This window comes from Garra rufa, chromosome 15 (genome assembly GCF_049309525.1).
Source record: "Garra rufa chromosome 15, GarRuf1.0, whole genome shotgun sequence".
NCBI classification, from domain to species: Eukaryota; Metazoa; Chordata; class Actinopteri; order Cypriniformes; family Cyprinidae; genus Garra; species Garra rufa.
The window spans coordinates 8,736,398-8,748,303 of NC_133375.1; the positions used below are offsets into that span (position 1 = coordinate 8,736,398).

Sequence of the window (11,906 nt, forward strand, 5' to 3'; positions counted from 1 at the left end):
ACAAACACAGCCTGCCCACTTCTGCCTTTTTCCCCACCCCTCTCCTATAGTATGGGTTTCACCAGAGGATCCCTGACCACACGTAGCCTACTGAGAAGGAGCTCACAGTGTTTGTTTGTTTGTTTGTTTGTTTTTAAGACTAAACTTTAATATAAACTGGACTTAGATGTGACTTTGGTGTGAATTTAATAATAATAATAAACCACCCTACGAAAACAATAGGATTGAATCCCTAAATATTAAATACACACACACACACACACACACACACACACACATACAGTTGAGGTCAAAAGTTTACATCCCCCTTCCAACATCTCCAAAATGTTAATTATTTTAACAAAATAAGAGGGATCATACAAATGCATGTTATTTTTTATTTAGTACCGGCTAGAATATGATATTTCACATAAAAGATGTTTACATATAGTCCACAAGAGAAAATAATAGTTGAATTTATAAAAAATGACTCTGTTCAGAAGTTTACATATCCTTGATTCTTAATACTGTGTTGTTACCTGAACGATTCACCATTTTTTGAGTCCCTAGTTTGTCCTGAACAGTTGAAATGCTGGCTTTTCTTCAGAAAAAAATCCTTAAGTATCACAAATTCTTTATTATTATGTATTTGAACCCTTTCCAACAATGACTGTATGGTTTTGAGATCCATCTTTTCACACTGAGGACAACTGAGGGACTCATATGCAACCATTACAGAAGATTCAAACACTCACTGATGCTTCAGAAGGAAACACGATGCATTGGTTAACACGATTAAACTTTTTAAATTTGAAGATCAGGGTAAATGTAACTTATTTTGTCTTCTGGGAAACATGTAAGTATTTTCTGTAGCAGTACTAAATGAAAAAAATATTTAGGCAAAATAAGACAAATTTACTTTATTCATCATTCTGTTCAAAAGTTTTCACCCCCGGCTCTTAGTGCATGTTCTTTCCTTCTGGATCAGTAAGCGTTTGAACCTTTTGTAATAGTTGCATATGAGTCCCTCAGTTGTCCTCAGTGTGAAAAAGATGGATCTCAAAATCATACAGTCATTGTTGGAAAGGGTTCAAATACACTAAAATGCTGAAAAACCAAAGAATTTGTGGGACCTAAAGGATTTTCTGAAGAACAGCAGACAGTTTAACTGTTTACGACAAACAAGGGACCCATGAACAACAAAAATGAAAGTAAATTTAGCTTATTTTGTCTTCTGTGAAAAATGTAAGTATCTTATGTAGCCTCTGATGGGCAGTGCTAAATGAAAAAGTATGATATTTAGGCAAAACAAGAAAAATGTTCACATCTCCAATCTGTTCAAAAGTTTTCATACCCTGGGTGAAAAATAAAATGCAAGCAAAGGATTTGTTGTAACACTTGCTGTAATCATGTGTAAGGTAAGCTGTCACAATGGAACCTGAAATTTGACAGCTTATTATAGACTTTTCAGCAAAAGTAATTAAAAAAAACTATATTTGAATCTTATATTAATATAATAAGATATTTTAATGAATATATTGTATACTTTTATGACATTTCAAACATGTGACAACTTGTCCTAATAAAAATGTGACAACTTGACCTGACCTGACATTTATAAACGTTTCAATTATGTTATAGTTTCATTTATAACCTTCCAGATGAAATCTGTAATTTGTATTTCTCAATTAAATGAGCAGTAATACCAAAAAGGAAAACAAATGATGTCAGACTAACTAATAATAATAAATCCATGAACATGATCACTTTTCTATTCTTACAAAAGAAGGTTAAAAAAATTGTAACATACAATTTGTATTGTAATATAAAAAGCAAATAAAAAAAGTGTTTGTAATATAAAATGTCAGATTTATTAGAAAACTAGAGAAAGCAACAGAGGAAAAACAGAAAATGCAACAGCTTTTTTGATTACTCAGAAATTATCTTATTATAAGAATGTTATTATAAGCATTCAGAAACCATTTGAATATATTAAGTACATTAATCAAATGTCAAAAAAGGTCCATTTTATAAAAGTATAGGTAGGCCTACCTATATGCTAAAATTATGCAGCATGTTTATTATTTGAGGTTCATATTAATAATATGTAGGTTACTTAATATAATTAAATACCTGCACAATATATTAATTATTTATTTGTTTGTTTGTATTTTATTTTTTCCTTATATGTCAAACAGCCATCTTTAAAACTAAAATATCACATCTGTTAGCTCTATAGCATTTTTTATTTCAACAAATTTTACTAATATTAAGGTCACTCCCTGCAGTGTATACGTCAAAGAAACAAGAAATAACATAACATAACGAAAACTGAAAATTATTTAAAAGCCTTAAATCTAAACTTTAATTAATTTGTAACCACTTGTACTTTTTTGTTGTATTGTATTTGTTTTGATGTAATTTATGTTATTGCCCTTAAAAAAAACAGTCATGTCTAGGTGCCGTAAAGCTGTTTCAAAGTTGCCAGGTCAGTCTACGTACTGGTCCAGGATCAGTTTTGTCTTCTGCTGTTAAGTTGCAATGACATTAGAGCTGCTATAAGGGCTGATCCTGGAACAGTCATTTCAAGCGCTTAGTTCTACGACAGGTCTTGGACTTCGACACTTCCGGTATTTTTACGGCAGCCTGCTGGTTTCCTTCCACAAACAGAGATGTCAGCTGGCTGAGAGATGACATGTACACACAGCAAATAAAACAAACAAACGACGTCGAAACAAACTCGAGCACAAACACGCGAGTACGCGACGCAAACATTGCTTCGAGGCGACAAAGTCAACGCGAGCGAGTGAACGCGCAATGGGTGAGCAAAAATGTGTTGACTAGTCAGCTGACTAGCCTGATAACAATTACTACAAATAAATACAAACTCCTTGCAGATACAAGCTGATCGTTTAACTTTGGAAATCGACTCTCAAGTGACTTCTTTTAATAATGAAGTAAGGGTTTCCACCATTCCGTGACAGAAGAAACCACTTCAGCGTTTTGTCGCGCGTGTTGCTCTTCAAGTTAAGCTTGATAAGTCAATACTAGCATTACTATGCTTGTCAGAGCTGTTTGCCACTCCCAGCTTTTACGGCTGTCAGGAAGTCACTGATGCCCTACATAGGGTTCACCCTCAAGTGAGGAAAACAGCAGTGGTTTATGTTTAAACCATCAAAAAGCATTTGGAGCAAAAGGCAGATCATGTGGCTTCAGCAGAGATTAAAGGGGCTGCCTGGTTTGCTCTCAAGCAGCTGGGCCCGCCGTGTTGTAGTTGGATTACTGCTCTTCCTCATTTTCTACTGGTACTTGAGCTCAGATGGGCTCCTGAAGGCTCTTAGCATGTCCAGGGAGTCTGGAGGAGCTGCGGGGGTTTGTTTGCAGACTGATCTTCACAGGTGGGTGCCGCTGGTCGACCGAGGGGAGGGAGTGATTCTGACACCTCAGACCAAAGAAACAATACCGTTTGTGGTCGGTAACGGACATTTTTTGGTGGATGTGGACTCTAACAAACTTTGGGTAGCTTCATCTTCACAGCCTGGGTCGGCACCGGTTCACCAAACGGACTACGGGCCGATAACACGGCTCCAGGTGCCAGGAACTCGGTTGGAAGCCCGAGGAATGATGCTGTGGTACAGAAAAGGCTCTGTGCTGTCCACCCACTGCGTCCTGACAGCATCTTCTCACGACTGCGTCGTCATACGAGAGGAATTCGTCGCACATCGCAGTCGACCCAATGTTTATCTCCAGAGGATTCACATATCGAACCCCACGGATCATCTGGTTTCGTTCGACGTGGCCACGGAGTCTGTGTCTTTTAGGAGCACCGTGGAGAAGATGGAGGAGAAGGAGTTTGTGCTCTCCTCAGGTCGGGTGCTCACGGAAAAGAAGGACACCGTGTTGGTGGTCGTGGCCACTAAGAGACTGAGCACCAAGATCCAGGTTCCGGCCAAGTCTGAATACTCAGAAAACCTGGTGAGCGTGATTCACACCTCGGAGCCCACCGAGGGCGGGAAACTGGACGAGACCCTCGGCAAGCTCAGAGAAGGAGCCAAGAGAGAGATGGTGGACGTCCTCCGAGCCAATGTGGACGAGCTGATGCAAGAGCACCAGCAAGCATGGGTGGATCTCTTCATATCTGGCAAGTTTATTGTGCACAGTCTGGCATAATTGATATTCACCGTACAAAAAAATACATATACACTACCAGTCAAAAGTTTTTAAACGGTAAGATTTATGATGTTTTTTTTTTTTAAAAGTCACCAAGCTGCAAAGTACAGCAAAATCAGTAAAATTTTGAAACTTAAAATGTTTTCTATTTGCATGTATTTTGCTGTAATCAAAACAAAATTTTAGTATCATTACTCCAGTCTTCAGTGTTACATGATCCTTCAGAAGTCATTCTAATATGCTGATTTGCAACTCAAGAAATATTTCATTATTATTAATATTTAAAACAGTTGAGTACACTTTTTTTTTCAGGATTCAATAATAAATAGAAAGATCTGAAGATCAACATTTATCTGAAATAAAAAGCTTTTGTAACATTATACACGATACCATTCAAGCTTGGAGTCAGTATCATTTTAAAAAAGAAATTGTTGAAATAAATACTTTTATTTAGCAAGGATGCTTTAAATTGATCAAAAGTGACGACAAAGACATTTATAATGTTCCAAAAGATTTCTATTTCAGATAAATGCTGTTCTTCTGAACTGTCTATTAATCAGGAAAAAATATGTTTTCAGTGCAATAATAATAATATATATTTTTTGAGCAGCAAATCAGAATATTAAAATTATTTCTGAAGGATCATGTAACTGAAGTAATGGTGCTAAAAATTCAACCTTGAAATCACGGGAGTAAATTACATTTTAAAATATATTCAGAAAGAAAACAGTTATTTTAAGTTGTACAAATATTTCAAAATGTTACTGTTTTTGCTATATTTTGAATCATAATAAATACAGGCTTGGTGAACAGGAGAGACTTCTTAAAAAAACATTAAAAATCTTACTGTTCAAAAACTTTTGACTGTAGTGTACATATATACATTTTAAGTGTATTGTATTCAACTATAAAAATTACGTTGTATAGTTCTGAATTAAAGGGATAGCTCACCCAAAATTTGTTCTAAACTTCTGTGAACTATTGTCTTCTGTTAAATACAAAAGTAGATATTTTGAAAAATGTTGGTAACCAAACAGTTGCTGGTAGCCATTGACTTCCATAGTATTTTTTTCCTAAATATGAAAGTCAGTGGTCATAATTTTTCAAAATATCTTTTGCGTTTTCCAGAAGAAAGAAACATATACAGTTTTTTGGAATTTTCATTTTTGGGTGACCTACCCCTTTAATAAATCTTTATGTATACTTCCAGGAAAAAAAGAAAGAAAGAAAGAAATAATTAAAAAGTTGCTAATTTAAGGCCTGGTTTCACAGACAGGGCTTGAATTAAGCCAGAATTTAGTCACAGTTCAATTAGGACTTGTAAGTAGTTTTTATAAGCATGCCTTTGGAAAAAAAAAAACATTATTGGTGTGCATTTTGAGATAAAACAATGGCACTGATATATTTCAAGAGCAGTCAGTGCAGGATTCTTACAGTTGAAAGAGCTCAGAAATGCATTTTAGTCTGGCTTAAGGCTTGTCTGTGAAACCCGGTGTATGAAACTGGAAACTGCCACTTGCAATTTAGAAACTGCCACTAGCCAAATATATCTTTGATTGTCAAGTAAATTGGTGTTTTCTATCAGCCACTGCACTCATAAAAATAAAGGCTCCACAAGGTTTTTAAAGTGATGAAATAGAACATTTTAGGGTTCCCTATGAACCTCTCAGTGAACAATTCTTAAAATAACCATTTTTCCTCAGTGTGAAGTACATTTTAAACATCTCAAAAGTGTTTTTCCCCACTATAAAGAACCTTTTGCACAATGGAAAGGTTCCATGGATGTTAAAGGTTCTTCATTGAGTCAACAGATGCTAATGCAGAGCCTTTATGTGTGAGATTGTGGCCAGCAGTTGACCTTTGGCTGTAAATGCTGGTGCTTAGAAACAACACACTCTTCTTTGGCTGTAAATGCTGGTGCTTAGAAACAACACACTCTTCTTAAATGAACATGTTTATATTCCGAGAAACAAATGAAGCAAAACTAATATGTTAGGATTTTTGTTTTATATGCAAGCTCTCCATGTGATGCAATTCACTTTATATGCATGTTAATAATACAAAAGTAGGTTTGCTTTAGGTATGAGATTAGCATTATTCCGAATATATTTCCTTGTTATACTCTCAGACAATTAAATACACACCCTGAATGACTGTAGGACACAGCCAACAGCACAGATAAGAGAATAACCCCACACAGAGCTATAGTTTACACAAATGTCTTTTATATTTATTGACATAGTTCTATTTGTTATATTCTCATCTACATGTATTTTGGCATTCTTTATTTCTTTCTGGTGCAGTTAAAAATGCAGCAACTTTAATCGAAATGAGATTTTAATCTGCTTACAGGCCAGTGTCATCTTACATATGAAAATACATTTTGGGAAAAAAAAAATACTATACCATTTTGCACAATATGGTGTTTTTTGTTTTGTTTTGTTTTTACAGTGTTTTTTGTTTGTTTGTTTTTTACTTGATAACTGTATTTAAGTATTATTTTGGGGGATTTGTATTTTACTCAAATTCAACAGACTATTGACTTGTCATCAAATCATACTGAAAGTATATTGAGGTTGCAAAGTTGCTTTTTTCCTTAGTATTAATTATTATTTAGGTTCGTTTGGATATAGCTGTTAGCAGTCTATGAAGTATATTGGCTGAATGCTTGACATTTACTCACCCTCAAGTATTTTCTTTACACCCACACATTGTTTCACTTGAGAAGACATTAATTCATGTGGGTTACTGTCGTGTTCGTTTGTATATTTCCTAAGGTGCCATCTTGGGACATTCTGTACAAATGCATTATATCCATACAGATTAGTTTTTTCTAGCGCTGTCAATCAGTTTAAAAAAAACTAGTCACTTCACATTTAATCTTCAAATTAATGTAGAAACAACAAATACAGTATATTTTAATATTTGTCAAATATCTTTTGACTGAAAGTGAGTATCCCTGATACCAATATTACTGATGTCTCTAGGATTTTTTGGTGTAAATAGCGGTTAGATAATTTTTGCACTAAGTGAATTTCGAATTTCGGATGTGCAATGACCTTTAAACTGGAAAAATTATTTTGACAGCACTAATTTGTAAGTATAAACTTCTTTTTTTTTTTGATTCACACTTAAGTATGTTCATGGCCAAGATGCTTGTATTTTTAATTGAGTGATTTTTCACTAAGTTTCTCATTATTTTCAGTATGTGTTCGCTTGCTTTAAAGGGATGGTTCACCCAAAAATTAAAATTTGATGTTGATCTGCTTACCCCCAGTTTCTTCAGTAGAACAAAAATGAAGATTTTTAACTCAAACTGTTGCAGTCTGTCGGTCATATAATGGCAGTCAGTGGGCTCCAAAAATCTTTGAGAGTGAAAAGCATACACAGACAAAACCAAATTAAACCCTGCGGCTCGTGATGATACATTGAGGTGTTAAGACAATGATTGGTCTGTGCAAGAAACTGAACAGTATTTGTAGCATTATTTACCTCTGATCCCCCACAACGTTCAATTGTCCTGAGCATGTTTACAACAGCCAGCATGTGACGCGTCGACCTGATCTGCCAAAGTAGATGCATGCACGAAAGCGATCTGTCACTCATTGTTTACACCGTGCATAGCGGCTACTCAAAATGGCTATTACTTGTGCTTATCCTGATTCTGGCAAACTAAAAGATTACATTTCCTTGTGCAAACTCATCCAGGAGTGTTGACTTTTTACCGACTACATTGCCGCATCACGCACCGGCTGTTGTGAACGTGCTCAATACAATTTGTCTTTGTGGTGGATCAGAGCTAAATAATGATATAAATACTGTTCAGTTTCTTGCACAGACTGGTCCTTTTGTGTCTTAAGTCCTCAATGTATCGCCACAAGCCGCAGGGTTTAATTTGGGTTTGTCTATGTATGTTATTTTTACACTCAAAGATTTGGTGCCCATTGACTGCCATTATATGACTAACAGACTGTGATGGTTTGAGTTAAAAATCTTCATTTGTGTTCTAGTGAAAAAACAAAGTCACCTACGTCTTGGATGCCCTGGGGGTAAGCAGATAAACATCCAATTTTCATTTTTGGGTGAACTATCCCTTTAAGAACCTAAAGAGAAATGTTTCATAGTCTTTTGCTGCTTCACAGGTGTGGAAATCAGAAAGATCACAGACGCCCATACGCCATCCAGCCGAACAGTCAACAACACCCTCTACTACATTCTGTCGACCTCCACAGCGCCCCTCCTGGATCAAAGTCTGACAGCAGAAGAGCACGAACGCCTAGAGTCCAGTCTGAATTACGCCGACCACTGCTTCAGCGGCCACGCTACCATGCATGCCGAAAACCTGTGGCCTGAACGCCTGACCAACGTTGCTCAGATCCTGCAGCTGGTGAATCTCTGGAACTTGACCTTCCAGAAAAGAGGTTGCAAGGTCCTCGTGGCGGCAGGCACTCACGGCATGATGCAAGGCATGGTCTTAAGTTTCGGCGGTCTGCAGTTCACCGAAAACCACCTTCAGTTCCAGGCTGACCCGGATGTTCTTCACAACAGCTACTCTTTGAGAGGTATCCATTACAATAAAGATCTCATCAACCTGGCCGTGTTGCAAGACGCCGAGGGCAAACCCTTCCTGCACGTGTCCGTCAAGCCTCAGGAGAAGCCCGTGAAGCTGTACGCCTGCGAGGCCGGCTGCATGAACGAACCCGTGGAGCTGACCTCGGAGCTGCGAGGTCACACGTTTCCTGTGATGGTGACCCAGCCCATCACACCTCTGCTGTACATCTCCACTGATCTCACTCATCTGCAAGATTTGAGACACACGATGCACGTCAAAGCCATCTTGGCTCACGAGGACCACATGGCCAAGCAGTACCCAGGCCTGCCCTTCCTCTTCTGGTTCAGTGTGGCGTCCCTCATCACGCTTTTCCACCTCTTCCTCTTCAAACTCATCTACAATGAGTACTGTGGGCCTGGAGCCAAGCCGCTCTTCAGGAGTAAGGTATAGCTGAAGACAAGTGATGACTAGTTGTTTTGGGGGGTGGGAACTGTGGTGTGTGTGAATCTCCTCTCCCTTTTTCTTCTTGCTCTCATTCTGCGCAACTCTCAAATTCTGCCTTGCAAGATATTTTTACCTCTGGAAACTAAGTGACGATAATTGGTTTGGGTAACCCATCAAACTTTCATTCTGCTGTAATCTGAGGGTCGGGCGTGCTGGAAATAGTTTGCTATCTTCAGTTTGGGTGTTCTCTCTCTATGAACTGAAAGCACCAGTGCTATAAAGACACTATTCAGTGAGCTCTGCTTTTTTTCCCCTCGCAGTCTGACACAATTAGAACTGGTTTTTGTCAGAAAAATATGAAAAAGATATTTATTTTGTTTTATATGAAATGCTATTCCGCTTTGCAGAATAACCATTTGCTAATTATGTTTGAAGGACAGTTTTTTGAATGTAATTTATCTTGTGACTTTCAGCGGACTTTCCATCTTTTATATGTAGTTTTACAGCTCAAGAAAATCTGTTTAGAGTATTAAATTCAATTTTTTGATGGGATGATAGCAGGTGAGAAGTCAAATTTGATTTGATCTGAAATTCGTGTGTAAACTTTTCACTGGTGCCTTCAAGTCTTTCTTCTTCCAAGTTGGTTTAAGGGTTTCTGTTTCTCTGAAATCTGCTTTCTGCAAAGTCGTTTTGTTTGTTTACAATCTTGGGTCCTTATGCAGGGATCTTATGTTTCATCTAAATGTGCTTTTTGAACTTTTGAATATCTTGTGGTTGGTTTGGTGAGGTGAAAATTTTTCACTAATCACATTCGTCCACCATACAGTCGTTTATGTGAGAAGGTCAATACCGATGGGGGTTTTGGTGACATTCATGATAGCAGTTAACATAAGCTGCAAACATAAACTAGGCAGAGTTGAATAAACCTCACAAAACTTACCAAGAACCCAAGTTAATTTCACCACAAAATCACAAAAATAAAATAAATTTTGCATAAAAATAAAGCCTTTTTAAAAACCATTATGATTTCTTTAATGAGCATTAAACCTTTACAATACAATTATTTAAATTGTATTAGAAAAAAAAAAAAAAAATTATGCTTATACAGTGTTGATTTATTTTAGCTATTGTATTACAGTGTTTTACTGTAATGCAGCGAAAGATATACAGCACTGAGCATCTAATAAAAATCACAACTGGCTTTATTTCTTGTGCAAAATATTATGTCCCAGACATATTTCTGTGAGATTCACAAAGTCTAAACAAATGTTGATGTATGTGACTGACATTTAATCAACTGAATGAATCATGTCGGTTCACTGTTTAGAGCACGAAATGAGATGGGACAGTTGAAAAAAGCACTACTTGCTTATTATTAAATGTGTATCTCAAAATGTTTAAGCAGGCAAATTGTTTCACATGGTCTGATGTATAATTCATATCATTGCTGCATATGCGCTGATATCACACACCCTGAGCTGTACTCCGTTAGACCTCTTCCAACCGTTACAAATACCTAAGTTACACAGGAAAAGCTCATTTTTATGTTTGTTAATGTTAATGTGAAGATTCTGCATTGTTTGCCGTGTGGGTCTCAAAGATTCGTCCCATGTTGGATTGATCAAAAGTGATCTTTTTTTCTTTCAGTTTTGCATTTGTTTGAATTCTGTTTTTATTAAATTAACAAATCAAGAGTTAGATGACCTTCTGTTATTGTGACATTCATTTGCATTGACATTCAGATTTACATCATCTTGGGTAAAACCAAGTTCCCTTAAAATGTGTGTCCTCAGCGTATAGTTGTAATTGCTGTGTAAATGTAAATGAGGACAACCATTTATGCAGCAAGTACAACTGTATGCTTAGGAGACACATTTTGCATTAAAGGGATAGTTCACCCAAAAATAAAAATAAAAATTTGCTTACCCTCAGGGCATCCAAGATGTAGGTGACTTAGTTTCTTCAGTAGAACACAAACGAAGATTTTTAACTCAAACTGTTGCAGTCTGTCGGTCATATAATGGTAGTCAATGGGCCCCATGGCTTTAAGAGTTAAAAAAACATACGCAAACAAAACCAAAAAGCAGATAAACATCAGATTTTCTTTCTTGGGTCAAATATCCCTTTAAACAGTCTGCATGAAGACACCTTAATGCCACTTCAGAAGCACTTCTGTGCCACATTTGCAGAGTAAATTTTTACTAGTATGTGTAACATGCTGAAGATACGTTGCTTAAATGTTTTTTTTATTATTATTAGTGGGTTTGAAATGGCAACTCAAATGAGTAAAATAATTTCCCAAAAAGGGTAAGAGTTAACAACATTTAACTTAGTCAGCTGAATTCACACCTTGGACACATCAATCCGTCTGCAAAATGTTATGTTATTTTTTTATTTAGTACTGACCTAAATAAGATATTTCACATGAAAGTTGTTTACGTATAATCCACAAGAGAAAATAACTGAATTTATAAAATTACCATTCAGTTACCTGAATGATCCACAGCTGTGTTTATTTTTTTGTTTAATGATAGTTGTTCATGAGTCCCTTGTTTGTCGTAAACAGTTAAACTGTCTGCTGTTCTTCAAAAAAATCCTTCAGGTCCTACAAATTATTTGGTTCTTCAGCATTTTTTGTGTATTTGAACCCTTTCCAACAATGACTATGATTTTGAGATCCATCTTGAAACCAACTGAGGGACTCATATGCAACTATTACAGAAAGTTCAGACGCTCACTGATCCAGAAGGAAAGAACATGC

At 36.5% G+C, this 11,906-nt stretch overlaps 1 protein-coding gene across 1 annotated transcript in view; it reads left to right on the plus strand.

The window, feature by feature from the left end:
- Nucleotides 1-2,643: 2,643 nt before the first annotated feature.
- kiaa2013 (KIAA2013 ortholog) overlaps nucleotides 2,644-11,906 on the plus strand; it is a 10,878-nt gene continuing 1,615 nt past the window's right edge. The window contains exons 1-2 of the mRNA XM_073819246.1: nucleotides 2,644-4,120; nucleotides 8,292-9,145. Coding sequence (XP_073675347.1) covers nucleotides 3,142-4,120; nucleotides 8,292-9,145 — 1,833 coding nt within the window. The 5' untranslated portion in view covers nucleotides 2,644-3,141. The remainder of the gene's footprint in view (nucleotides 4,121-8,291; nucleotides 9,146-11,906) is intronic.